Here is a 26481-nt window from a genome sequence, read left to right as displayed (position 1 = left end):
CTGGATAAAGTGGTTTAATTGAATCAAATGCTAAGAATCGGTAATTAGGAAATGGCAAATAAGCATGAGTTTATGCAACAAAAGTCGGGAAAATGGGTACCTCTTGTCAATTTAATATTATTACTCATTTGTCATATATGCTTATTTGAACTCATCAATCTTCTCGCAAGACTGATAGTGGGTACCTCTCGTCAATTTAATATTTGCTCATTCAATATTATTTTTGACAGTGAATTAACCAAAAAAAATGAAAAAAATCTCATTCATTATTTCTGACCTTTGAAATGCCATAAACAGACACACAACAAATCTTGCGCTGCCAATAATGCCAGTCACAAATCAACAAAGTCGAAAATTATTATTGGAATATATATATATGTTGGATTTTTGGATCGAATTAAAGAGCACACAGTTGGTATATATAGGTTGCTAGTGCTGCAATCGTCAATTGGAATCATCAGTAGGATACCAGAATCTGTTGGTGAGCCATACAGAATCAGCAACCACTGCATATCCATCATCATTACGGTGCCAAGCAAAGTAAGCATGGGTTCGGTTCTTGATATCCAACATGCCATGACCGAAACTGGGTTCACGAAAAGCCGAGTAACCTGGCTGTGGTTCCGTCATCACACTGCACCGCAAGAAGAAAACATGTATAACTTAATTAACACGGTATAGGGTCAAAGGTTTTGAGTTGAGAGAGTTTGAACAAACACCTAAAGATAAAGAGTGTTAAAATATTAATTAAATGATTAATATAGGCCGATCGATCTTACGCTGATAAGCCTTCAAGATTTCCTCCATCGCCAACAGTCAAGTATACAGGCGCATTTAGATCTTTTACAGGAGTGCAAAGAGCGTTGGTGATGTTGTATTTGATGTTAGATACACGTATCTGTCATGCACAACAAATGCATTTTGGCCATAAACACAGAAGCTTCAATTCATGCCAAAAACAAAAGGAAAGCTCAAAAACTAGGCTTCGTTTGTTAATGTTTTTTAAACGATGTTTTATTTTTTTTATTTTGAAAAAAATATTTTGATGTGACATAAAAATTAAAGTACTAGTTTTAAGTATTTTGTGTTTTAAGTTGTTTGTTAATGTGTCCATTTGGTTTTGCGGTTTCAAAATATGTGATTTAAAAATGCAATTAAATATTTGATAAAATCGCGATTTAGCCTTTAAAATTATGCGTTTTTAGAAACATACATCATTGCTTGTGATTTGAAAATGCATATTTTTCTACGTTTTTAAATTGATATGTTTTAAAAACGCACTCCTAAACCAAGCATTTTTTACAATTTTGTTTAAAAACCTACTTTTGGTTTGCGAAATCATAGGGGCAAACGGATTCATGTTTTTATTTTGAAAAGAAAAAACAAAAAAGGTGAAGGAAAATAAAGAAAAACTTACCGATCGCTCGTAAGCATGGACATGACCAGCAAATACTATGTCAACCTTGTACTGCACGAATGTTTTCTCGTATACAACTCTCATGGCTTCACCTTCCATGTAATGACTTTCGTAACTGTTGTACATTGGGGGATGCATTATAACAATCAACCATGGTGTCTCACTCCTATTAACATTTTTTATCTCTTGATTGAACCAGATGTACTGAGGAGTGGGAAAACCTTAGACAAAAAAGAAAGAAAGAAAGAAAATTATAGATAAAAGATGAATCTATGTAACCACTCATAATTGCAAAAAAAATTAACGCATTAGAATCATGTAAACCAATTACCCCAAAATGTTAAATCGATAAAAAATAGTGAATTTAATCATTTACTTAATATTTTAACTCTCTCCTTCACGTGTCAACTTAAACTTTTCCTTAATAAATAAGGTTCAACACTTGAAATATTTAATTAAAATAAGATCAACAGTAAAATTAAGTTCTACTCTAATACCATGCTAAATTAGCATTTATGCCAACAACTTAAGAATATTATACCATTGAAAAGATGACACCACCCCAAGAAGCATTACATGGACTTGGAAATCACACAAATGTCCTTACCTTATGCTACTTATATATATATATGGATATTGGGATTTGAATTTTCAATAATTTGTTATATGGTAATTCGAGCAGTAAATGTAAAAGAGTCTTTATAGGGCTCACTGCCCAAATAAGAGTGAGCTGCTTGAGACTTGTTCAAGCAAATGGCCGGGCTCCATAATTCCACCATCATCACTCTTGTGCCTAAGAAACGGAACCCGTCTGTCATGGGTGACTACAGACCTATTTCCTGTTGCAATCTTGTCTACAAGACTATCACGAAGATTCTTGCTAATCAGTTGCTGCCGGGGCTTCCTGATATAATTAGCAATAACCAAGGGGCCTTCATTCCGAAGAGAAGCATTGCAAAAAATATTTTGCTAGCCCAGGAAATTGTGCATGATTATCATAAAAGTAAGGGGACTTCTAGATGTACTTTAAAGATTGATCTAATGAAAGCTTATGATTCAGTAAGTTGGGATTTTATCCTCCATTGCCTGGTCTGTTTTGGTGCCCCAAAGAAGTATGTTTCTTGGGTTCGAGCTTGTATTACTAGCCCCTCTTTTTCAGTGGCTCTTAATGGTTCCTTAGTGGGTTATATTAAAGGCAAGAAAGGTTTGAGACAGGGTGACCCGATCTCACCCTACCTTTTTGTGCTTGCTATGGAGATATTGTCCAGGCTACTTACGGAAGCTTTTTCTAACCCTGAGAGGTTTAGATTTCATCATAAGTGCAGCAAGCTGAAATTAACTCATCTGTGCTTTGCAGATGATTTACTCATCTTCTTTAAAGCTGATTTGGGGTCTATTCAAACTGTCCAAGATGTGCTTGCTGAGTTTGAAGTTTTATCCGGCCTCAAAGCTAATCCTGCCAAAAGTGCTTTCTTTTGTGCTGGAATTCATAGAGATGATAAGCTAGCTCTCTTAGAGGTCCTGCAGATGCCTGAGGGGTCTTTGCCGGTCCGGTATTTGGGAGTTCCCCTGATTACTAAAAGACTCTCGGCTATGGATTGTGATGCTTTGCAGCTTTGGTGGCCAAGATTGCAGGTCGTATCGATTCTTGGTTAGTTCGGCATTTGTCTTTTGCAGGGAGACTTCAGCTAATCTCTTCTATTCTCTTTAGTCTTCAAGTTTTTTAGGCTAGAGTGTTCATTCTCCCTAAGAAAGTGATCCGACTCATTGAACAGAAATTCAACATATTTTTGTGGAGTGGGAAGGATACCAAACCTAAAGCTAAGGTTGCTTGGGACAAAGTCTGCTTTCCAAAATCTGTGGGGGGTCTTGGACTTAGGAAACTTGATGTTTGGAATTGTGCTGCCATGCTTAACCATATATGGATCCTGTTTTCTCAAACCGGTTCTCTATGGGTTGTATGGGTCCAGCAAAATTGGTTGAAGGGGAGGAGTTAGTGTGGTAAGTAAATGGACTTTATTATTTTACTATGGGCTTGTAAGACTTAGAAATTGGTTGAAGAAATGAGACAAGAATGGCATTTTTGGGCCCAAACCATGAAATTCCACTAAAGCCTACTAATACCCATGTTCTCACTTAAGTTTGGGGGGTATTGTCGAAAATTCTGCATAAACTCCTTATTCTCTCCCCTTGGCTCATGACCACTTGCTCTCCCCATTCAGATTTTCTCTTCTTTTCTCACCTAAAACTCACACAAAACACAGCCCTTGGTTCTCCCTCTCCATTACGCCAATTCCTCTCCATTTTCTCTTCTTCTCTTGCAATCTCCTCATGGTTTGAATGTGACTTGGCAAGCTTCAACCATTGAGGGCTTTTCCTACCAACTAAAACCGTAAGTTTCCCTTTTTCCCTCTCTCTCATTTTTCTCTCTTCCTCTTGGATAAAAGCTTGGTTATGGATATGGGCTTTAACACCCATTGAAAGACAAAGCTTTTGGGTGAAAATTGAGAGGATAAAACCGGTTTTTAGGGCTGTAATTTTCGGAATTTTCAGCCCTCTCTCTTACACTCTTTCATGTGTAAATTATAGGTTTGACTTGGGCTTTGCTTCAAATCAAGTCTTTCATCGTTTTTGAGCTTTGGGTAACGATTTTCGAGTATTAGGACCCCCAATCTACCGATTATTTTGAGGTAATTTCATAATCCCTAATTTTTATCTAAGTTAGGTCAATTTTGGGTATTTGACTAAATTGTTAAAATTAGCTTGAGGCTTTATTTCATGGTGAATTCCTATACACTATTTAAGCAATGGGTTGTTAGATTAAAGGATTAAAACTTCAATTGTGTAAATTGTTGAAGAATGGGCATAAACCCTAAATTTGATGAGTTGAATTAAATTGGGGTTTTTAAGTGTCTAAACATTAGATTACTAATTAGTGGATTAATTGTATCTAGAGTATTAATTAATCATAGGTTATTTATGGGTTCTATGGAAAATGTGTATTTAGGAAGTTATGTCTTAATGTAATGAGTTGTATAAAATAGAGGTTTTTAATTAAAAACCTATGAATGTTCTAAATATTGGCTCAATTAATTAATGGGTAATACAAGTAAACCCTAGAAATTGCATAGAATGTCATAATGATGGGTTCTTAAAACAAACCAAGAACTTATGTGGTGTTTCGAATTAAGAGTGTTTCAATTTAGTTTTAATGCATTATTGTATTGTGAAATGCAGTGGTTCATCGCAAGAGGTTGTCTAAGAATCTATAGTTGAGCTTGTTATTCGCACAACCAAGGTGAGTATTCTACTCACTGAGAAACTATTATTTTTATGTATTATGGATTTGCAAAATATATATGTTGTTTTATAAATATGAACCAACTGTATGTTGAATATATCTGTTTTGGATGAATTGAGTATATTGAAATTATGATGATATTTTGAAGTATGTATATGATATGTGGAGTTGGAATAAATGGTGTGACTGTAGGATATGGTTGAGGATTTTTGTAGACTAGGGTTGCATTGTAAATGATTGAGATTTTTAGTGTAAGTTATAAAATTGAGAACATGATGTTTATGAAATTGATGCATGAATGAAAGGTGTTTGAATTGATTTAAGGGGTATGAATGTGTGCTGTGGTTGAAATTTAAATTACGCAAATATTGATTGATGAATTGATGTGTTAAACTGTTTATAGAATCTTATTGAAAGCATGTGTTAGAGCATGATCATGGAATTGGAAAATATATGTATTGTTTTAAAGCATGAGCATATAAACACTGAACATGAAACGAAGTGGGGTTTATAACCCACGGGAAAAGGTAATTTCAAAGGGACAAGTCCCAGGGGCAAGCCCCATACACTGTAATCTCAAAGGGACAAGTCCAGGGGCAAGCCTCATACAGTTCACTATCTCGGGGCAAGCCCCATATAGGAAAACTTGCATGAGCATGTATAGCACCGTTTTGATGAGTGTGATGTTTTCATGATTTGATATATAGTGTATGCTTTTACAGGCCTCCTAAAGTTGTTTCATGATAATTTGCATAACTGATTAAAAAGCATTGAGTCATTAATTATAAAGGTATTATAGTAGGTGAGGATATATTTAGTTGTTTCCAACAATGGAACTTCTACGTATAAGTCTCAGCTGCATGGTATGCTTAAAATGTTTTCTACTAGTTGGTGTTTGTTGTATCAACTATGGGGTTTTTTCCAAATAAAAGTTTATAAAATTGGTAGCTGTTATAGTGTACGCATGACTAAAATGAAAAATGTTGGTTCTTTGTGAAAACTCAATGAATAGTATACCTCTAAGGTCTTAGCGTATTTATTTATACTAAAGCGGTGGGCTCATAATTCTATCTGTACGGATGTGGTTAACCCCACAACCGTACATACACTGATGTTGTGGCTGCAGGGACTCCTGAGGTAGACGATGACCCCGTAGCTTTATATTTGGGATATTACGTATTTATTTATACTAAAGCGGTGGGCTCATAATTCTATCTGTACGGATGTGGTTAACCCCACAACCGTACATACACTGATGTTGTGGCTGCAGGGACTCCTGAGGTAGACGATGACCCCGTAGCTTTATATTTGGGATATTACAATTAGAGCTCGATGCGACAATTGTAATGTAATGGACTGCGCGTTGTCCATTCTTTTGGGTATTTTGTATATGGCTCGTGACATACATGTCACTTAATCTTTTGTCTAGCCATTCTTTTGTATTAGTTGTAATGATGTTAAGCCTTAAACAGATAGACATGTGTATGGCTCTTTTGTGTAAACAACAGGTTTATTTTTAGCTATGCCTTTTCGCTAAGTTAATGATTTGTATTATTATGTTTTCCGCTGCATAGATATAACTCTGTTTATCAGATGCATGTTATAGGGCATGTGTCATATGTTGGCTGAGCGACATAAAGTCGTGCCACTATGATGATCCGTTTGTATGATTTTTCCTTTTTAAAAAAAAAAAAAGTCGGGTCGTCACAAAGTTTCTGGCATATTCCTTTTCCGAAAACTTGTTCTTGGAGTTGGAAAAAGATTCTCAAGCTCCGGGATGTAGCTAAGGAGTTTCTGAGCTTTAAAGTTGGGAAAGGTCATGATATATCTCTTTGGTTTGATGCTTGGCACCCGGCTTGTAGGCTTATTGATACTTACGGATTTCGGATAGTTTATGATTCCAGGATTGGCATTGATGCTAAACTAGCTGATGTTCTGCAATATGGCAATTGGATTTGGCCCTTTGCTCGCTCGAAAGCATTGATAAATATTCAGAGCCAACTTCTGGGTATTACCATTGGTGCAGATGATGTCTCTGTGTGGAAATCGGTAAGGGGAATCTACTCTTGTTCGGAGACTTGGAATTCTCTTCGGAATAAAGCCCCTAAGGTCACTTGGTGGCAGGTTGTGTGGTTTCCGTTAGCCATTCCTCGACATGCTTTTGTGCTATGACTTGTTTGTAGGAATGCTCTTACTACCAAAGAACGTATGTGTGGATGGGGATTTATTGGAAATTCTTTATGTTGGTTCTGTTTTGGTTGCTAGGAATCGATTGATCATTTGTTCTTCTAATGTAGTTTCTGTAGACGAGTTTGGCGTCATTTGATGGCTGATTGTTTTATTTCTAACCCTTGTGTGCACTGTGATTGGTCTGGAGTTGCAATTTGAAGGGTAAAAGTCTGCAAACAATACTCTGTAAACTCTGTTTGGCAGCAACTATATACCATCTATAGATGTGGAGGAATGACCTTTGTTATGGAAATACTCCTTCGTCTGAAGAAGCTCTTGTTGCTCAGATTAAAGGAGAGGTTAGAACTCGTGTTCTATCTAGTAGGAAGTTGAAGAACATCTCGGGTAGTCTTGCTCAGCAATGGCGTTTGTAAATAATGTTGTTGTTTTGTTTTCTGGTTTAATTGTTCTATGTTTGTTGAATGTGCTGTAATTTGTTTTGGGGGTTAGTTTGCTATGTAGAGAGTTTGTTCTCTTGGCTGTCTGTTGTATCTAGTGTTTGCTGGAGTGATTTTTCTGTTGAGTTTGGTTTAGAAATGCATTGATTCATCCAAAAAAAAAAAAAAAAATTGCTGAGAATTTCTCTCATGTATGGTGAAGCTTGAAACTTGAAGATGTTCCTGATGGCCGGAGTCAAATTCATTCTTCTTAAAAATAATAAAAGTAAATATTTACCAAATGCTGAATAGGCAGCCATGACAATGACGTGGGCTGGACCTCTCTTGATTGAGTACCAAAAGGGTGAAGTACTGCCTGCTGCTTCATATGGGGTATGAAACCGGTGACTAAAAGGCACAAAAGGTATCGGTTCACCCTGCAACAGAGAGAACCGGGTCACTCTTTTTAAAATATTAATTTGAAAAAGATACCAAATCATGCCAACAACTTTAATTTTGAGACTAAAATGTAGATTAAATGGTGATTATAGGCAAATTTACTTATTATTATTATTATTATTATAATTAGATGCTTACAAACTGCGGGGCCCAATCAATTTCGTGATTCCCCACCGTCCATATCCAAGGTTGATAAGCAGCACTCCTCTCAACGAGCCTTCCCCATGTATCCCACCTCACATTATCATGAAATGGGTAGTCATCTGCGTAAGAGAGGTCCCCGAGGAACAACAGCGCTTGCCCGTTTAGAGGGTCATTTTGGTAATGAGTGATTGTGCTATTTGAATCGTAAGTCTGACCAAGATCCCCTGCAAATGTCAAATGGTGTTCAACATTCAGCTCTAATTAAAAATACTTCACAATTGGGTTAACTATATTTACTCCGGCCGGGTGAGGATTTGCTACACTTAGTTGCCTAAGAGTAAGGGGTTGCGGGGCTCATTTGCCTGAGCGCCTGTCTCGGGCAAGTGGGTCCTGCATCCCTTCTCTTTATGGGGCTATCCAAGCAATTTGAACACTTACGTACGTACGCATAGGGGATCCTCCAAATTCATTTACTCTCGCTAAGTATCAATTTCTTTGTTGCAATGTCATTCCAATATGCCATTAAGGTTGCAACGTCTCCCTTCCACTATCCAAAATGACAAAAAATAAAAAAAATAAAAAAAATGTCCTCCATTTTGATTTTTTTAAAAAAAAATTTGAAATTTTTATCTTATTATGTTTTTTTATTATTATTATTATTTTAGGTGACGGAAAGGGCACATTGCAACCCCAATGATAAATTTGAGGGCATTGCCAAAATGAAAACATCGGAAAGACATTGAAAAAAGAATGGTAGTTAGCTAGGGAGGGGTAAATGTAATCTTTCCTCCATAATTTAAATAAATGTAGCAAGATTATCACATTGTAAGTAATTAGTATATATTGGTACTACATAACTTCATTGTACTTTTCCTTAGGGATTCATCATATAAGAAGCGAAACAAAGTTTTCTCCTAAATTGGATTAGAGAAAATTACTTTAACTCAGTATATTAAACTGACATCTGCATGTTCATATTCATTTTTAATAGAACATGTGATTCTCAAAACACTTTTAAAAATCACATGTTTTAAAAATATATTTCAAATTAATAAATTGAATTTAAGAAATTTTTTCTAACCCAAATTAAAAAAAAAAAAAAAAAAAAAAATACTTACCTATGAGACCGAATGTATAGGGTACATCAGGGCCAGGTGCAGGAGGGGTTACAAACCAGAACGTCCTCGCATATTTTCCATCCCCAAGCTGATAGTAGTATTTGGTATTGAACTGCCCCAATAAATAGAATTTGTATTAGTAAATGAAATAATTAGTTTTGGAATTGCATTATTTTTTCAAAAAAAAAAGAAAAAGAAAAACAGCAATGTATATTGAAAAGAATCATAACAATAGGTAAACGCCGGCGTTTCGATCGATTGTCAGTGAAGTTTTGGAAATGGCATTTTTTTTTTAAAAAAAAAGTGTAATAATAAATAAATTAAATTAGGAACGTTTTTGAAAACGCGGCTATTTACTTAATACTTATATGAAACAAATAGATGTAAAAAATAATTAGATAAATAAAATTGAATTTCACCTCCAAGTTGCTGATGTTGGCGTGGTGAATGAAACCAGAAGTATAATTGTAGTATTTATACGTTACAATCTTGGCCGGAGCCCACTGTTGTTTGGTGCTCTTCTCGCTCCAATAACGCACCACGCTAAAACCTGGAGCCTTGGGAGTGATCCATGAAACAATCACCGCCGTCCCCACAAGGTCTCCTTGTGTTATATGAACCTTAATTATCAAGACAAAGAAATTTGATATTACGATCGAGCAAAGTAGTATGATAAAATATTAATTAAATAATTATTTTTATTGTTTTTTATCAGCTTTAATTTCTAAGACATTCATTTTCTGCGATTTGTGTTCAATAACTAAATGAAACGATGTATAAAAAAGATGAAACATAAATGGTGGGATTGATCGATCAATATTAAATATTCAATCTGGCCAGATTGAATACATTCAATATTCAATATTCAATCTGGCCAGAGAGGCCGGATCCCGGTTGGCCTTGGCCAAAGAGGCCGGCTCTGGCCAGATCCGGCTATTCCAGATTCCGACGAAACTGTCTGGATTCCAGCCTTTATCTCGAATTCTGGCTATATTAGTCGGAATCAGGTAAAAATTGTCAGAATCTTGTCGGTCAGTGACCGAATATTGTCATCGATGATTTTTATATTATTTTATATTAATATTTATATGTTTTGAATAAAAATTAATTTTTATAGATTAATATGATTAAATGAAAATATGAAAAATATTTGTGATTTTCTGTACGCACCAAACACCGAAAAATGCTTTCGGCGAAAAATATTTTCTAGAAAAATGATTTTCCTGAAACCATTTTACGTTGAAACAAACGGAGCATAATACTATTTAGTAGGCGATTATACAGCTGCATATAACTTAATCCCTTTGATCAATGCCTAAAAGAAAAAATTTAATTTTTACAATCACGTCATTTTAGCTGTATAGAAACGTACTAAATAGGGTTACTCATATTTGATATTTTGCCAATATATAAGAAAACAAGAAGGAGAAAATAAACACCTGCTGGGGTGTATTTTCTCCGGGAGGAACGTAAAAGGTAGCACTATCAACAGGCATATCAATGTTGGATTCAGTAAGGGCCCTCCTATAAGTGCTGCTTTCTCCTCCGTAACACAGCACTGCAGCATTCAAAACTAAACCTAAAACAACGGTAATAGCAACCAAAGAGGAGGAGGAAGAAGAACGACCCAGAAGACCCATCTTGATATTCTATGCACGCTGCATTGAGTTTCAACACCATTTTCATCCTGAATATATATATATATACACATCAAGTCCCGCTTTTCATTGGGACAGTGACGCATAAGCTGAGGTTATCTTTGCGCATGGTGACTGCGCTAGATGGCGAGGTTCTAATTAAGTTCTAACCGATCCAGGCCGTATTCAATATATATAATACCACCAATCCAAAAGTCAAACATTGTCTATGGGCAACTCAAGTTGGAATCCAAAACTTGAATATACTCAGCAAAGCCATGCAACCTGATTTCAAGTTAAAATTCTATACCCAGCAACTGCCCTCTATGCAAAGATTAACGTAACGAGCCGGAACGGATCGACTCAGAAACTCTAATGGCAAAGGCCAAGGCAAATTTCAGAGAACCCTGATCCGTTGGCAGACAAATGACCTAAGGTGGTGGGAAATGAAAACAGTTGGCACCTAGGAAAATTAGGCAACAAACTTGATTTTAATGTTTGGGTAGAAAATAGGGGTAACCCATTAGAACTTATCTAATTATTATTGTTTGTTGACTGAGGTTTTTTTTTTTTTTTTTTTAAGGTTTTGTGTACTAAGATTATGTTTGGTAAGCAAAAATGTTATTACATTAAGAAAGAAATATTTTTAAAAAAGAATGACTATTCTGCATGCCTACCAAAAGTGTTAAAAATATATTAAAGCAAATGATGAGTGTCTTCAAATCCTTATCCTTCGGATAATTGCTGCACGTAATTCGTGGTCCGGTGGGATGACATGTATATATATATAATATGAATCGTTCTTTAATTTATCAGAAGTAGATGGAATATTTGAAGCTTTAAAAGCATATTCAGATTAAATGTCAATAAGTACGTTGTTTGCGAAGAGGATTTTGTTGTTTAGAACGAGTTGTCACGAAGATGGACTAGCTGGTGGATAAATAAAATTTGGCATTTAAATTTAGGTGGAGAAAAAAAAATAAATAAACAGTTGGTATGTGGAAAATTCAGGCAATACTTTTATTATTATTATTATTGGCAAAATTTTCATTCAAATATATCTAAAAATATATATCAACTTAATAAACTGAAATTCAAATATATATATAATTTTTTTTTTTTTTTTTGGGGGTGGGGGGGGGGGGGGGGGGTAGTCTAATAATTGGGAAATTGTAGCCGGCTAGCCCTCACTGGCCCATAAAGGCCATTTGCCTAGGGCCTCTCGAGCCCAAATGCACCAAAATCTCCCACTGTTGAAGAGCCTATAAGGCCCATTTGCAAATCAAGGACACCAGGGCCAACGAGTTGAGAAGAAACCCGTTGGGCCATCGGCCAAGCCCAAGACCTACCATGTTATAAAACCATCCAATTCTCCCTCTTGCCATGTCAAATAACAGCTTTGTCACTCCCAAGAAACCTCCCCCAACATTCATGAGGGAAACATTCATACTTTAAACAATATTTGAGTAGGAGATCGAATCCAATCCCTACCAAAGAGAGGCGTGAACAACGAGCTTATATAAAAATTGGAGGACCCTTCAATAGACATGCATACATTCACTCTTATACTCTGTCAATTTATCTTTCCCTACCTTTACTAACTTAAGCATCGGAGATGATTTTGTCAGACATTCAATGAACTTCTCTAACATCTGTCATCTTTCCTGCCTCTTTCTTGTACTTGACGTGCAGTCACTATTTAAAAATCTTGATGGTTGTCACACCCCGTTACATTGCTTGAATGTCCTTAACAGTATACTCAAACTAGATTAACATAGTTATTAAAAAGAAAAAGAAAAAAAGCTAGTAGTATTTTTCTAATACATACTATAGCAAAATAGAGCATTTATATCCGGATATACTTACAGTAAAGTTCTATGGAAGAAGGTTTGGAGAGATGCACAGTTTTGATCTTAAAAAAAAAAAAAAAAAATTGATGAGAGCATCCAAACGGTCAGTCGTCAACTATTTGTCGTTCTTTGCCATTGGATTCTGGCGGGCCGGCGGCAACCCAACGGTCTGTCATTTCTCGGCCCAGATAAAAATAACAAAAACAAAACGTCGTTTAGATCCGAGCAGTATATTAATTTTTTTTTTGTAAGTTATGTGTACCATTTTCACAAGCACGAACTCCTCGTAAATTTTCAACTTCAACTCTGCTCTCTCTCTCTCTCTCTCTCTACACCTCACGCGCTGACCGTCCTCGGACTTGCAGAAATACCAAAAACAAAACAAGTTCCGTGTAGCGAACAGTCACGGATGACGGATCCGCAGGAAGCTTCATAGAATGGCAGAGCAGAGGATCGAGGAGAAGGAGAAGACGAAGAAGGACAATGTAGATCGAGAGCTGTTCAGCTGCTTGCTACAGCCCGTGACCGCCGATTCCGATCCCCGATACATCGGCATTCGTCGCCTCCTCCTTTTCCGCAAGGCCGAGTCCGAAGCTCTTCGCCGCAGAGTATGCTCTCCCTTTCATTGCATATCACATGTGATAAATGCCGACACAACAAAATTTGAACCATTTAACTTGAAAGTAATGGTTAAGATTTAGAGATCGTTAATTCATTGCATATCCTATGTGAGAAATACTGAGGCATCAAAACCTGAACCATTTAATTTGAAAGTAATGGTTAGGATTTAGGGAACTCATTGATTCATTGCATATCACATGTGATAAATGCTGAGGCGATGAATTCTGGACAATTTGATTTGAAAGTAATGGTTAGGATTTAATTAACTAAAGTTTCCTAAGAATTCCAGCGGTTCTTGATCCTATACGTGAATACGTGTTTGTATTTGTATATATGTGTAATTAGGTTTTCTTAATTGGATCTATGTTTGAAATTTGGAAATTTGTGGATGTGTAGGGCATGGATTGGTCTATTGGTAAAGGATTCGACTTTGAATTTGTTTGTGTTGTTGCATTCCGATTCGTAGCAAAGTTTGGTTTCAAGGACATTGAAAATTTTCCTTTAGGATTAGGTTTCACTTCATTTCGAGCTGTAGATTCACTTTTTGGACTTATCTGTTAGGCCATTTTTTTTTCTTTTCTTTTGGATTTTTGAAAGTTTAAATAATGGCAGACTGCATTGTTTTTTGTTGAAGGATTGGAGATGCAATGGAAAAGGTTACATGGCCTACCGTAATTTCATTAGCAGGCCAAGGAATTGGGAAAGTTTGCAGTCACCAAGCCTCCAAGGCACTCCTGGAAACAGGTAATTAAACTTTTTCTTTGCGAGTTCAAGTAATTGTGACCGGAAATCAATACTCAAATTCACTTTTGTGAAATGAGAATTTCGTTTTATTATCCTCACAAATGGGGATTGTTATTTCCATAGGATTGGTTTATTGGATATGCATAATGGGTAGGATAATGTTATGCCGTTTGGGTGGGTTTGTGGGTCATTCCTCGGGCTTTCAGTTTTTGCTTGGGTTCTTTTGAGGGGTGTTTCTCTTGGGTTTTTCTCAGGTTTTTGGGTTTTTTTTCTTTGGGTTTAGGGGTCCTGTTGGGGGTTTTTGGGGTTGGTTTGGGTGCTTTTTAGGGGCTTTTATTGTATTACAGGGGTTACTAATGGGGTTTCTTTTGTATTGTGGAGATCACTATTATGCTTGTTAGGAGTTTTCTTGTGGGTTTTCTTGGGTTTTTTATGTGGGCTAGCTGGGTTACTTCTGTGTATACTTCCTATGTACTTAGGGGCGCTTTACACTTTTTTTAATGAAATTCTCTACTTATCAAAAAAAATGTTATGCTGTAAATCTAATATTGTGATAGAATGAGAATCTCCACATTTAAAATGTAATTGTGGTTTTTAATTAGTCACAATCTTTTTTTTTTTTGAAAAAAATAAAATATATTCACAGTCTAAAGTGGGATGTCTTGTATCTGATTTCACCTTCTTTGGCCACATTTTGTGGAAGCTAAGCATGGTTTCATTTTGTAACATGATCTGTTATAATAAACACGATCAATCAAGCAAATTAGCTTTGCTTTGTTGTATGAGGCAAGGGCTAGGGTGGTATAAGATGATATGGTAGTTTGGTGATTAACTAGATTCCAACGGTTTGAGATTAATTCTTTTATGTTGCATTGAGAGATTCTATGCTCTGACGGTGCTATTGTAGCTCTTTTCTCTTTTCCCTTTTTCCTGTTCTTTTTTGTTCCTTTGCTTTTTCTTGAATGGGGACAGATGGTGTGGTGGTGGGATTTGGGGGTTCTAGAAAATAGTTACTGGTTGATGTTGTTACACTGAAGAGTGTTCAAGCTTCTTGGATGAGTTGAAATATACATCTATTGTATGATGCCCAATAGATAAGACCACTAGAACTTGGCATCTTCTCTTTCTTCTGTTTGGCTTTTCTTTTTCTTTTTCTTTTTTTTCTTTTTTTTTTTCCTTTTCAACTTCATTATTTTTTCTAATATTATACTCCTGTCTCCTAGACACCTATCAATCACTTCTTGTCTGATAGCCAGAAACTACAAAGAACTTTTATTTCTATGAAAATTTCAAAGTTGTGAGTTCTATTTTGAATTTATGTTTCATATAATTCTGACATCAGGATAATTTACTCGTTGATGCATCAGTGGGCGATGGATTCCACCTCAAAGTCCGCGTTCCCTTTTGTTTGAGGTGGATAGCTGGAGTTCTAGCAGGGTATGATTGAATTCTGTTATGGATTTCCATTCTTTATCCTACACTTATCTTGCTTATTAATTATTCGATTGCATTATTCTGATGTTAGAAATTATTAAACTGCGTCATAGACTCTAGTACATTGGGTTACGGAGTGCAGGATGTTCAAGTAAGTTGTACTTATGTTACGAGGGAACTGGCCACATTGGAATGCCTCCTCGACATTCTGTGTGTACATCTTTAAATATTTGATACTGAAACTAAGATCTGATTGATCATTGTACCATATTGACCCATGGAGACACATCAATGATTTTTTACACAACATGTGTTTCTCACATGTTAATTGAAACTTGCATGTTTACTTCATTAAGTGTCATGTGAGTGACAAGATGAGGTTACTTATTTTTCTTTAGAAAAAAAAAAATTCCATGTATGTGTAGTTATGAGAGAATCTTTAGACATCTTTAGCTCACTGAATTGGACCGTGTCTTTGTAGCTTATGAGACCTTGAGAGTATGTCACTGCAACATTCTAATTATTATATATGAGACTTATATTTTATTTTAATGGTTTTTTAGTTAATTGGGCATGAGACTTACATTTGTCACTTAATCACAAACACAAAGTATTAACAAAGGAAATCGGTAACAACTGCTTAAAAACTTACAGAATCTAGAACTAAACAATTGGGAGGAGGTTCTTTGAGCAGCACTTGAGACAATGCAAAAGCTGAATGCAGTTTTTGTTACTACTCTTCTTTTATGCATTCTAATAGGTTGCATGCAATTTTTCTTTTTACAGGACCTGCAAAGTGGCAATCCAGATTCAAGTCACAGAGCAAGTTTTAGCTCAAATGCAAGTGATAATGATCGCCCACGTCAACCAGGGGGTGAACTTGCATATTCTTTTGTAGGAATGCATTGCATCTTTGATCAGTGCAAAGCCTCTGGTAATTTTTCTTTATGTACCAACTTATGTTATGTTTCTCCTGTCATCATAAAGTTGAGTTGCATAGAAGAAACCCTCATTAGCTTAATGTGCAGTTACTGTCTTGAAGTTTGGGCACATGAGCTCTGATCTTCTTGCATATGGGGCATCAGATGGAACCTTGACAGTATGCACTGTGTCGGAGCCACCTTCAATCATCAAGGAATTGAAAGGCCACACCAAAGATGTCACAGGTTGGACTGACTGGTATTGTTTCTGAGGTCTTTTCTTATATCTTACATGCTGCTATAACTCTAGGATATAAATAAAATGGGATGAAGATAGGCGTGCTACACTTAGGCACTTTCCCTTCTTCACCAAGCAACACGAGGGGTAGTAGGGTATTGTACTTTAGCCCAAAACTTAAACTTCTCATTGAATTCGTAATGTTATTGAAGTTAAAATTTATGGTCCCAGTGCTTATTAAAAAATAAAATAAAATTTATGGTCCCAGGGGTATTCTCAATGGATTTTGGGGTTAATTGCACGTTCACACCATTTGAATGGGGATGCGGATGAGTCAGGGGATCAAGTCCTATAGGAGCGAGCCGATTGCTAGAAAGGATAGGGAGAGAGAGAGAGAGGCATCCTCGATGATTCATTTGTTCCACTATAGGCTTAGGAGATTACCAAAAAGATATTACTGTTGTTTATCGAGCTCCATGAGTCTTATCATGCGAAAGGAAGAGATGTTCTGTATATTTACCTGTCCTTTGCACTTGATACAGACAGCCCTTTTGCGGCATGTTGGTAAAATTAAAATTTATGATGTTCCCCATGTTAGGACTTTTAATTGCGGAGGCACACTGAATGATCAAATATCCATGATAAAGGGTGGAATGTTAAAATTTGATCGACAAGCATTAATCATTAAAGGCGTACTTCAAACAGCATTATGTTGACTATCTTAAAATGTAATTTCATGATATTGACGGCATGTTGGAGAACATTATATGAAGCATGATATTCTAGTCCCTTTTGTGACATTAAGAAAGTTGAGAATTCTATATTTAAGTATATTTTGTGCCCAAACCATATCTATTGTTGACATATTGTTAACGGAGATATATATGCAATGCATTGAATTGGCAAAGTATTGCATTTATTGTTGGCATCACATGCTTCTAAAATACCTGTTTTTTCTCAGACTTCGATTTCTCTTCAAACAATCAGTACATTGCATCATCGTCGATGGATAAAACTGTGAGAGTATGGGAGATATCAAAAGGACTTTGCATTCGAGTAATATATGGAGTTTCTTCACAATCATGCATTCGTTTTCACCCTGTAAGTATACACTCAAGTCAATAATGTTTGATCACTACAAACCATTGCAATGTTTTTGTATGTTCAAAATCCTTCTTATTAGATCAAGATTTTTAAAATGTTAATTGTTGCATATGTGAGCCTGTGATCTATATCAAGTTGTCAGTAACTTTTTTTGGATCAAGCACCTGTGCAAACCTTTGAGATCTTTTGGTTTCAATTCTATCAAATATCACATTGAAGTTATTATAGACTTCAATCCTCTTATGAAATTGTTTTGTTCTTGATCTTATTTTAGCTTTAGAGGCTTTGTGTTTTCTCATCTTTGTGTATGACTATGGTGCATATTGTAACAAAAAGAAATCCTGTCCTTTATTGTATTTTTTTATTAAAAGTTTCGGTTTCTCTCTCGTCTTCTTTGATGCAGGTAAACAACAACTTCCTTTCAGTTGGCAATGCAAACAAAGAAATCACTGTAATTACTGGATACCCTTTCTTTCACATCTTAAGAAAAAAGGAAAAAGGTTACATCCTGGTCTAGCATGATAGCTTATGGCTTGTTGTCTCATTGATATTGATATATATATATATATTTTTTTTTTGGAAACTTCACATACCCCCCCCCCCCCCCCCGGGGGGAAATTGTCAAGGGTTTTCTGTTATTATTTTTATTTAAAAAAATTAAAAATTAAAACGTTTGATGTCCCACGGCCATGCCGTTTGGTTTATTTTTTATTTATTTCTCAAGGAAAAATTTGTACTTGGGAATATAAGAGACATTTTACCTGTTAGTCATTTGATTTAACGGAAAACCCCAACGGTAGGGGTGAAATTAAAAGGGGTTGAAACATGGGATACATATATTGTAAATTTTGATAATTCGAGGTTATGATTGCAAATTTTTTGGCAGTTTGTGTGCATGTGTGTGTTGGGGGAGGGGGGGGGGGGTAAATGTTTAACAATACATAAACTTGACAGAAAATGCACATTTATTTTTTCATAAGCCTGCCATATCATATCCTAGCCCTGCCATTATCACATCCTCCTGATATGAGAGTTTTTGTATGAATATTCTTATGTCATGCCATATCATATCATGCTCATATGATCATATCCCATGTCCATATCATGCTTCATAGATCCTATCTGATTGATGTCACTTCTACACCTGTATACCAGGTATTCAATTTCAGCACTGGGAGAATTATTAATAAAACAGTCTTTGACAGTGAGGTTACCTCTATGGACCATGATCACACCGGTCAGCTCATCTTCTGTGGGGATGCACAGGTGTTGTCTATATATATCTCATATCCTTATGATCTGACGAACTTACATGTTCTTCTTTTGACATTGTTACTGGAACAATATGTGCAGGGATGTATTTACTCAGTTAGTATGAACTCTCGTACAGGAGCATTATCCCGTTCACATCGCCATCGAAGTAGCAGCATACGCAAATCTCCAGTCACAACTGTGCAGTACAGAAGTTTCTCCCTGCTTGCTCGTGGACCTGTGCTGCTGGCATGTACTCAAGATGGAGGTTTGTCTTTCTTCAGGTCTGGTCAGCTGAATATGCCTTAAAACTTTTAAGGTCACGTTTGGTTGATAGGTATGGCAATGAAGGAATGGAATGAGTTTCCCATTATTGCCAAGACCCAAATTTGGGGCATGGATATGGAGATCTCAGTCCTGTTGTTGGAATGTTTTTACCAGATTTTCGGGTAAAATCATACTAAGGGGTGGACATGGTATTCTGACTCCCACACCATAGAGACAAAGTTTAGTAGTTTTTCTCTTTTCTTTTTGTACTGAGTACACCCAGATGAAGGTATCAGAATACCAAGTCTAAGTGCTCCCAAATGAAGTTATTAGAATGAGCTGCTTCTAAGAATGGGAGGAATAGGTATCTCATTCCCAAATTTCATTTCCATCAACCAAACCAGGCCTTGGGTCTTTATCGTGAAGCACTGATAATAAGGTTGGCATGTTGTTGTAGTGTTGCTTTGGAAATACAAGGTTATTTGACTCTTCGCTGCTCGCTGAAGTTAACTCCGCGAATACATAGCATTCGGGCTTCCTTCTGTCCTCTGCTTTCCCTTGAAAAAGGAGAATACATAGGTTTGTATGTCAAGATCAACGTATCATATATTACAATTTTTACTGTGCATTGTTTGAAGGGCCTTTTCAAAATAGAGACTTTCTCAATGTTGCCTAAATTAATGTGTGACATGACTAAAGAGGAAACAGTATTTTGCTGCCATCTCCCCAGGCATTATAAACTCTCTCTCTCTCTCTCTCTCTCTCTCTCTCTCTCTCTGCTTGGTGATTTATCCTTCCCCAACCTACTCTACCTAATGACGACTGTGATTTGATTGTTGATAGATAGAATTAATTAATTTTGACAACAGCTCTATTTGAATAAGAGCTTCTAATCTTTTACTAAAATCAAATGCCTAATCATTGTGAAACACATTTAAAAATAAACATTCATGTAACATTGTGCTTTTTCCTTGTAATTTTTTTTTTTTTTTTTTTTAAATTTAAATTTTTATTGTGGTTTTCTTGTAACATCTAGTTGCTGGAAGTGAGGATTCAAATGTCTACTTCTATGATTTAACTCGGCCCCGGCATACATGTGTAAACAAGCTGCAGGTCCATCCTATTTGCTAATCACCTTTCATGGTTTAAACTGTAGTTATCAGTCTGCTTTCAATCTGACCTAAGCTATTGTGACTGCAGGGTCATCGTTTTCCAGTTATCGGCGTCGCTTGGAACCACGGTGAGAACTTGTTGGCATCATCTGATTTTTATGGAATAGTAATTGTATGGAAGAGATCAAAGACAAGGTAAAATAAAGACACAACATTATACAAGAAATATCCAACACATACTCGCTGGAGTAGGACATCATCCTTTTCTTTTCTTTTTTAATTAATTTTGCTTCTCTTTTGAGAAAATTGTTTTGTAAATTGTATCATTCAGATCAGGAAACTGATTGACTTCCATTTATTTGAATCAACGTTGTATTCTTCAATTTTCCCGTTGAATATAATTTGATAGTAAATTCATTTAAAGTTAAAATACCCATATGCTTCCTCTAATGTATGCTTAATTACTTAGTATAACTCTTTATGGTGTTACACATTAATACATTTCTACTAGATCAGTCTTTTGTCAAAGCCACCGTTGGATTACATATCACCTACATGTTAATCACGTAAAATTGATGAGTAATGCTATTTTTCATACCTATTTTTATTACATCTATTTCGCACCGGTTGACGTAGCGTATTTTAAGTGACTTCTCATGTCAGCCATTTCAAAAAACAAAAACAAAAACAAAAAAGGAATAAAAAGAAGAGTAATGTTATACGTAAGACTCATATCTCTTTTTTATCCTCCCAAATGTGATGTGACTTTAAAAGTTATCATTGAATTTGTAATGGATCACAACGTCCAACATGAAATGAGTGTAACATTTATACATCCAATAGACATTTAACTTAATTAACCCAGAAATTGTTATCGTAAAAATTATTAAATGAGAGGCTTTCATAATACTTGGCTCCTCTCCAATGTCCATTGTCCGTGGGATGAAGGGAATGCATAAATCCAAGGATTCATCGGTAGTCTGCCAGTATCTTCGGCCATCAAAGAAAACCCTTTTCCTAGTGAGATTATAAAGCAATTGATTGGATTTGAGAGTAATCGTTGAAATAAATCAAAATACTTGTTTATTAGTTTCGGTTAGTGGTCAACAATCCGTTGTAGTCTAGTTGGTCAGGATACTCGGCTCTCACCCGAGAGACCCGGGTTCAAGTCCCGGCAACGGAACTTTTTGTTTTGCTTGTAACTTTTTCAGATTTTATTGTCATAGATGCTGACTGAATGGCCCAAAATTGCCCTTTATTTTTCTAAGTTGTTCTATGAATGGGAATGAACTGCCAAGTGGGGACATTCACCTTTTTGCTTCCTGATTTTTTTTTTTTATGGCCCTTTTCTTTGGCTACAAAATTGAAACATGCATATACCGTTCCAGTATCATTGAAGGAGAAAGTGACAAAGTGTTTTTCTTATTGATTTTGAAATTTTTTTTTTTTTTTCAATTCAACGGCTTCATCCTATTAAACTGACATGTATTTAAAATACATATAAAATTAAAAAATAAGTATAAAAATTACATGTATTTTGGATAGGCATCAGCTTAATAAACTGAATTAAAACAAAAAAAAAACAATAAATAAATAAATAAAAATCTTTCAATCTAATTTGCTGAAAAACTTGGTTCTGATTTAAGTAGATCTCATTCACTCTTGAATATTGGGCCTAATGGACTGTGCAAAATCTGGACTTGGGCCTGGCGTGTCATCTCTTTAATGATAATGAAAAGACTTTCAATTCTCCTTCCACGGAGAAAATAGAAAAGGCGCGTCTAATTTTTTTTATTTTATTTTTCTCCTTTTTGAAGGAAATCAACCTTTTTCCCAAGGTATGGTTCTGGGTTTTGTTTTCTCTATCTTTCACGGGCTTCGAAGCTGGTGTGCGGGTTTTAAAGACTAAATTTTTGGTGTTTTGAGAGGGTTGTGTTCAATTTTGAGCCCTGATGGCGCTGCCTGGCTGCAACTATTCATTATTTGAAACTCATGGCAAGCATAGCACTTGTTTGATGAAATGGGTGTGAAAATCTCGAATCTGATTCCCGTCATTATGCTTATATCTACTGAACTGAGTTTGCTTGGAATATAGCTCATTGCTTGGTCTGAGGCTCAAATGCTTTCTTTTGTTTGTAATATGTCCGAACAAGTCTTGAAGTTATTGGGTGTCATTTCGTTCTTGTGGGCTATTGTTACTATATTTTCCTTTTAGTTTTCATTTTTTATATGTAAATGGAAGGTTTCTCAACCATGAACTCGTTATTGCAGGGCTAAATTCTTAATAAGAAGCAAAGATGCCGAATCGAACCAGACCTATGACAGCCCTTTTGGTGTTTACTGGACTTAATGTCGTTCTAGTGTCAACCATTACTCCTGTCTATGATTTCGTGTGCTTCCTTCCTTATTGGGAAAGAAGGGTACGTTCTTTATAATCATTCTCTATTAGCTTCTGTGGTACAGATTTGCTACCTGCACAAATTACTGTTCTAGTGTTAATTATAAACAACTTTTCTTTTCTTGGAACATAGATGAAACGATTTGGTTTGAGTGATAATACTTCTGCATCCATCTTGGCACAATGTTATTAGTGCATCATGCCATGCCATGTCTCCGCAGTATTTACTACATTACATAATTAATAACTTCTTTTAGCATTGACGATAATTTTAAAAATACACGCATGCAGACAAAATGTATCCTGGGACTCAAGTTTGAGGGCGTTTCGTTGGTTGTCTATAACTATTTTTTCTTGTTGTATGACATACCAATATGGATTTATGTCGGGTTTACGCCCCTGTTTGGTACAAACCAGTCTTTATTTGGGGGGGTTCAACTGCCTAATCTGGTTTATTAGAATGGTATTTAAAATAACCACAACTGTGGTTATTTTTGGCATCATACTCTGTATATGGTATTTTTTTTTCTTTTTCTTTTTTGATAATTCTGGTGCCAGGCATTTGAAAATGTGTATGAGTGTGCTTAGTTCTACCAATTAGGCCTGTCCCATCCTCCATCTCAAATCAAACCATCTTTACAAATTTATAAGAACTAGAGAGATCACAGAAGTTAAAGTCTCAGATCTTTCCTTCAGATCAATAAAAAAGTATATAATGGAAAAGAAAATAAAAGAGTATTTGGAAATTATTGGCAAAACTCTTATTTGGACAAATGATTTTCTAGGTTGTTAACATGTATATTTTCTACAGACTCCAACAGCAAGCAGTTTAGTGGTAAAATGGAACTGAAAATTGGGAAGATCATTTAGTTGGAGAGCACTAAAGAGAAAATAAAATCTTTGTTGTGAGATGTGTTGTGGGAGGATTAAATAGGAATAGGAATGAGGTCAAATAATATGAAATTCACTGTCTGCTAAACAATTTCATTAGTTGGTTTCAGAACTCTCGAGAGCAAAATGCTCATAAACAGGCTAAAGCAACTGCTTTCAAGATTTCTTCTTGGTCCAAAAGGCCTAAGGCCAGCCTTGTTGATCCGTTGTAAACTTGTAATTAAGGAATTTCAGACCCATTGTGCATGTAAAAGTTCGATTTAGTGAAGTTAAGATCAGCTGGTAGGTTAAAATCATAGTGTCCTCCCTTCTTATGCTGGTATGCTATGATCCGCCGGTCAGTCATATTGACTTGAGGAAAAGGAGTGGGGGGAGAGTCTTGTGGGGGAGTAAGAACCCAAGGTCATTGCCATCGTCTAACATTTTGGATAATTTTGGTAAGGTTCTGCTTGGACTTGTGGTTTAATAAACAGATAAACTCGAAAGTGCTGGACTGTTATTTTCCAGCATTAGAAACGCTTGGAACACATGAAGTCGAAAGCATGTCGTGGACTCTTTTTTTTTTTAACCATTAGACAATGCTTTGAGTCTGTGACATACTACATGTATATCTGCTGATGTACCATTTCATACATAAGCTATAGTGGTAGCATGGCCAAGTTTAGGTGGGTTTTTGGTCAGCTTGAGATTGAAAAGTTTTAGAGTTGCTCTAATCGGGAGTCTGTCTACCTGTGTATTTGAAATATTATTTAAATATGACCATAATGTTAACATGTGATGTGACTAAGGATATTAATGTGACTTTTGCTTAGTTGCCTACATCTTTGTTTTGCTGGCACTGTTTGAAACTGGTAAAAACTACAAAGCAATGTAGCTGGGTAGGTGGAAATTTGTTCTAACATTGGCCTGTCAAATGAAGAGCTTTGTCTATGCTTGATTCATTGATTCAGGTATCTGGTTGGCCATCCATCTTATTATCTTGTCACTTATTACATTACAGAGAGAACGACGTCGTCAAGAACGTGAAGTTGCTTTAATCGAGGGGTCCAGACCAAAATAAAAGGATATATGAGGTTAAAAGAAGGATCAGAAGACAAAAAGAAGCTTTCTATGAGTACCTACATATTTTCTCGTTTACATTCTGTATATTTTGGTATTGGAATATGTGTGGGATAGCACGAGCAATGATAGGCAGGGGCAAGCCAGCTGGCCCCTGCCCGGCCCTTTTCATTTAAATTATTTTTTTATTAAAAAAGTCGGCTGGGGGACGGTAAAACGTCCCCCAAGTATCATTTCCCGGGATAGCACATAAAAGATTTGCGAGAAATCATGGTTGATCTCTCTCTTGGTCTCTATCCAACAGTTCTCTTCATGCTCCATCTAGCCATTGCAATACTGGCTTTTCATTCAACCTTTCTGACTTTAAATGTGCTAAATATAGCCTACCCTTTTGTGGGAAAAAGTCATCTTTTGAATATGGTTGAAGCTTTCTTAGATGGTTGAAAGCTGTAGGGAGCTGAAATACTTCAATCTCGTTGTATAATATTTCGATTTCATCTAACCTAAGAATACAGTAGATCGGTATGGAATGCAATTAGGAAGCTTCCCCCCCAATCAAAAACAAAATCCCACCTACCGTGCTAACATTGAGCCGGATTGGGCTTGGGTCTACTCGCTGGGATTGAGACACGTGTTTCTTGTGTCCTGTAATGAGACATGTCATAATCCCAACTGAGCTAGACCCAGGTGGAGGTGGTTATGAAAAAAGTTTATATAATACCTTAAAAGCTATTAAATTTCATAAAAAAAAAAATAAATTGCTTAGAAAGTTGATCCCAAGTGAACATGCACGCATGAATTGACTAAATTGTTAAAATGTCTAGGTTGCAAATTAGTATTCATGCTCTTTTTAAATTTGCTTTTATGGAAAATCCACATAAGGGATAAAAATAAAATAAAATTTACTTATTAAAAAAAAAAAAGGATAAGAAAAATAATAATAACAATAAACAACCACATAATAAGAGATTATAGAATGGGATTGATGAGAATTTTTTTTCTTTTCTTTTTTTCTTTTTTCCTAACGTTTAGGGCTCCTTTCACATAAAAGAACAATCGAATCATTATACATATGAAATGGTAGACTAAAATTGTTTAAATTAATATTCTAATACTCTCTCTCCTTCAATATGTAAGGCGAAACAGGCTCTCGTTCCCATAGAGATAACCCTTTGTGAGCCTGTTTTTCCAAGGGAGGGAGGCTCCCTCCTCCCGGTTTGTTTTGTTTTGTCTCCCTGGTTAGATCTAGTGGAGATTTGTTTTTCCTCCTGGCTTGGTTCCAGTGGTGGCTAACCTTCTCCGAGCCATTATTTGGGCTTTGGAGCTTTTGTGTTTTTTGTTATTTCCTTCGTTCCTTTTTTCTCTTTAACTGGAAGGTTTTTTCAAGTGTTGGTAGCGTGAATGTTGTTCTGGTGTGTCTTCGGCTTTTTCTGGTCCTGTTTTAATTTTTTTGACTGTATCTTTGATGCCAGATCTAGGAGTTTCTACTGGCTTCTTTAAGACACGCGCCCCTCAGCAGTGTCCACCGTCTCCCTCTAGTCCGGTTGCCTCTTTCCTCGGCTGTGTCAAGCATTGGCGCATGGCCAGCACGCGCCATGAGAGGTTTCTCTCCCTGGGCAACGTGTGCGAGCCACGCTCCACTTTCCAGGTCGAGAGGAATGTCTACCATGTGGTTGCTGGTGGTTGACTGGCTTTCAAGGGCTTCCGGCGGTGGCGCGTGTTCTGCATGCGCCGCCTCCAGCAATGGTGGTGTTCCCGACAACGACAGCTTTGATTTAATGTTCCTGTTTTTTCAGTTTTGTTTGTGGTTTTTTTCTTTTATTCACAATCTGCCTTGTAATGACTTAGATGTTACTAAGACTGTTTAAATGGCTTTGGAGCTAGATCGGCCGTTTTTTATTTGTTGTATG

General features: G+C 36.2%; 3 protein-coding genes, 1 long non-coding RNA gene and 1 other non-coding gene across 7 annotated transcripts; 4 read left to right on the top strand and 1 right to left on the bottom strand.

The window, feature by feature from the left end:
* Nucleotides 1-234: 234 nt before the first annotated feature.
* On the bottom strand, nucleotides 235-10723 carry LOC133881781 (purple acid phosphatase-like). The gene is made up of 8 exons (XM_062320815.1): nucleotides 10485-10723; nucleotides 9465-9665; nucleotides 9046-9157; nucleotides 7922-8151; nucleotides 7623-7761; nucleotides 1418-1638; nucleotides 780-898; nucleotides 235-634 (listed from the first exon to the last, which is right to left on the bottom strand). The coding sequence occupies exons 1-8, from the start codon at nucleotides 10683-10685 to the stop codon at nucleotides 445-447; spliced, it is 1413 nt and encodes a 470-aa protein (XP_062176799.1). The 5' UTR covers nucleotides 10686-10723; the 3' UTR covers nucleotides 235-444.
* On the top strand, nucleotides 3587-6289 carry LOC133881783 (uncharacterized). Of its 2 annotated transcripts, none has more exons than XR_009902594.1 (4): nucleotides 3587-3809; nucleotides 4007-4107; nucleotides 4655-4715; nucleotides 5989-6289. It is a non-coding gene; the product is annotated as an uncharacterized LOC133881783 (long non-coding RNA). The 2 variants fall into 2 exon arrangements; XR_009902595.1 differs by lacking the exon at nucleotides 5989-6289 and adding an exon at nucleotides 5845-5953.
* A 2073-nt stretch (nucleotides 10724-12796) lies between the features above and the next one.
* On the top strand, nucleotides 12797-20655 carry LOC133880849 (uncharacterized). The gene is made up of 12 exons (XM_062319811.1): nucleotides 12797-13140; nucleotides 13788-13897; nucleotides 15265-15334; nucleotides 16118-16265; nucleotides 16360-16497; nucleotides 17451-17590; nucleotides 17997-18044; nucleotides 18749-18859; nucleotides 18947-19128; nucleotides 19569-19690; nucleotides 20148-20224; nucleotides 20312-20655. The coding sequence occupies exons 1-12, from the start codon at nucleotides 12970-12972 to the stop codon at nucleotides 20420-20422; spliced, it is 1428 nt and encodes a 475-aa protein (XP_062175795.1). The 5' UTR covers nucleotides 12797-12969; the 3' UTR covers nucleotides 20423-20655.
* Nucleotides 20656-21333: 678 nt separating this feature from the next.
* Nucleotides 21334-21406, top strand: TRNAE-CUC (transfer RNA glutamic acid (anticodon CUC)). Its single transcript has one exon. It is a non-coding gene; the product is annotated as a tRNA-Glu (tRNA).
* A 513-nt stretch (nucleotides 21407-21919) lies between these two features.
* LOC133882670 (uncharacterized) lies at nucleotides 21920-24889 on the top strand. Of its 2 annotated transcripts, none has more exons than XR_009902704.1 (3): nucleotides 21920-22061; nucleotides 22495-22643; nucleotides 24463-24889. XR_009902704.1 is itself a non-coding variant. In XM_062321875.1 (3 exons), exons 2-3 carry the CDS (start codon nucleotides 22521-22523, stop codon nucleotides 24570-24572), a joined length of 183 nt encoding a protein of 60 aa, XP_062177859.1. In that variant the 5' UTR covers nucleotides 21926-22061; nucleotides 22495-22520; the 3' UTR covers nucleotides 24573-24889. The 2 variants fall into 2 exon arrangements, 1 of the variants encoding a protein (XP_062177859.1); XM_062321875.1 differs by having other exon boundaries at nucleotides 21926-22061; nucleotides 24513-24889.
* The last annotated feature ends 1592 nt before the right edge of the window (nucleotides 24890-26481 follow it).

This window comes from Alnus glutinosa, chromosome 11, assembly GCF_958979055.1.
Source record: "Alnus glutinosa chromosome 11, dhAlnGlut1.1, whole genome shotgun sequence".
Classification (NCBI taxonomy): domain Eukaryota; kingdom Viridiplantae; phylum Streptophyta; class Magnoliopsida; order Fagales; family Betulaceae; genus Alnus; species Alnus glutinosa.
This window is presented reverse-complemented; position numbering and strand designations above follow the sequence as displayed.

Bases quoted from the DNA above. Each gene is read 5' to 3' on its own strand.
- LOC133881781 (XM_062320815.1), bottom strand. From the start codon at position 10,685: ATGGGTCTTCTGGGTCGTTCTTCTTCCTCCTCCTCTTTGGTTGCTATT. The intron at 9,666-10,484 runs GTGTTTATTTTC...TTGATAATTAAG, and splicing joins GAGAAAATACACCCCAGCAG to GTTCATATAACACAAGGAGA. The intron at 635-779 runs GTAAGATCGATC...CTTGCGGTGCAG, and splicing joins AATCTTGAAGGCTTATCAGC to TGTGATGACGGAACCACAGC.
- LOC133880849 (XM_062319811.1), top strand. From the start codon at position 12,970: ATGGCAGAGCAGAGGATCGAGGAGAAGGAGAAGACGAAGAAGGACAAT. The intron at 13,898-15,264 runs GTAATTAAACTT...TTGATGCATCAG, and splicing joins CAAGGCACTCCTGGAAACAG to TGGGCGATGGATTCCACCTC. The intron at 18,860-18,946 runs GTGTTGTCTATA...CAATATGTGCAG, and splicing joins TCTTCTGTGGGGATGCACAG to GGATGTATTTACTCAGTTAG.
- LOC133882670 (XM_062321875.1), top strand. From the start codon at position 22,521: ATGCCGAATCGAACCAGACCTATGACAGCCCTTTTGGTGTTTACTGGA. The intron at 22,644-24,512 runs GTACGTTCTTTA...ATTACATTACAG, and splicing joins TTCCTTATTGGGAAAGAAGG to AGAGAACGACGTCGTCAAGA.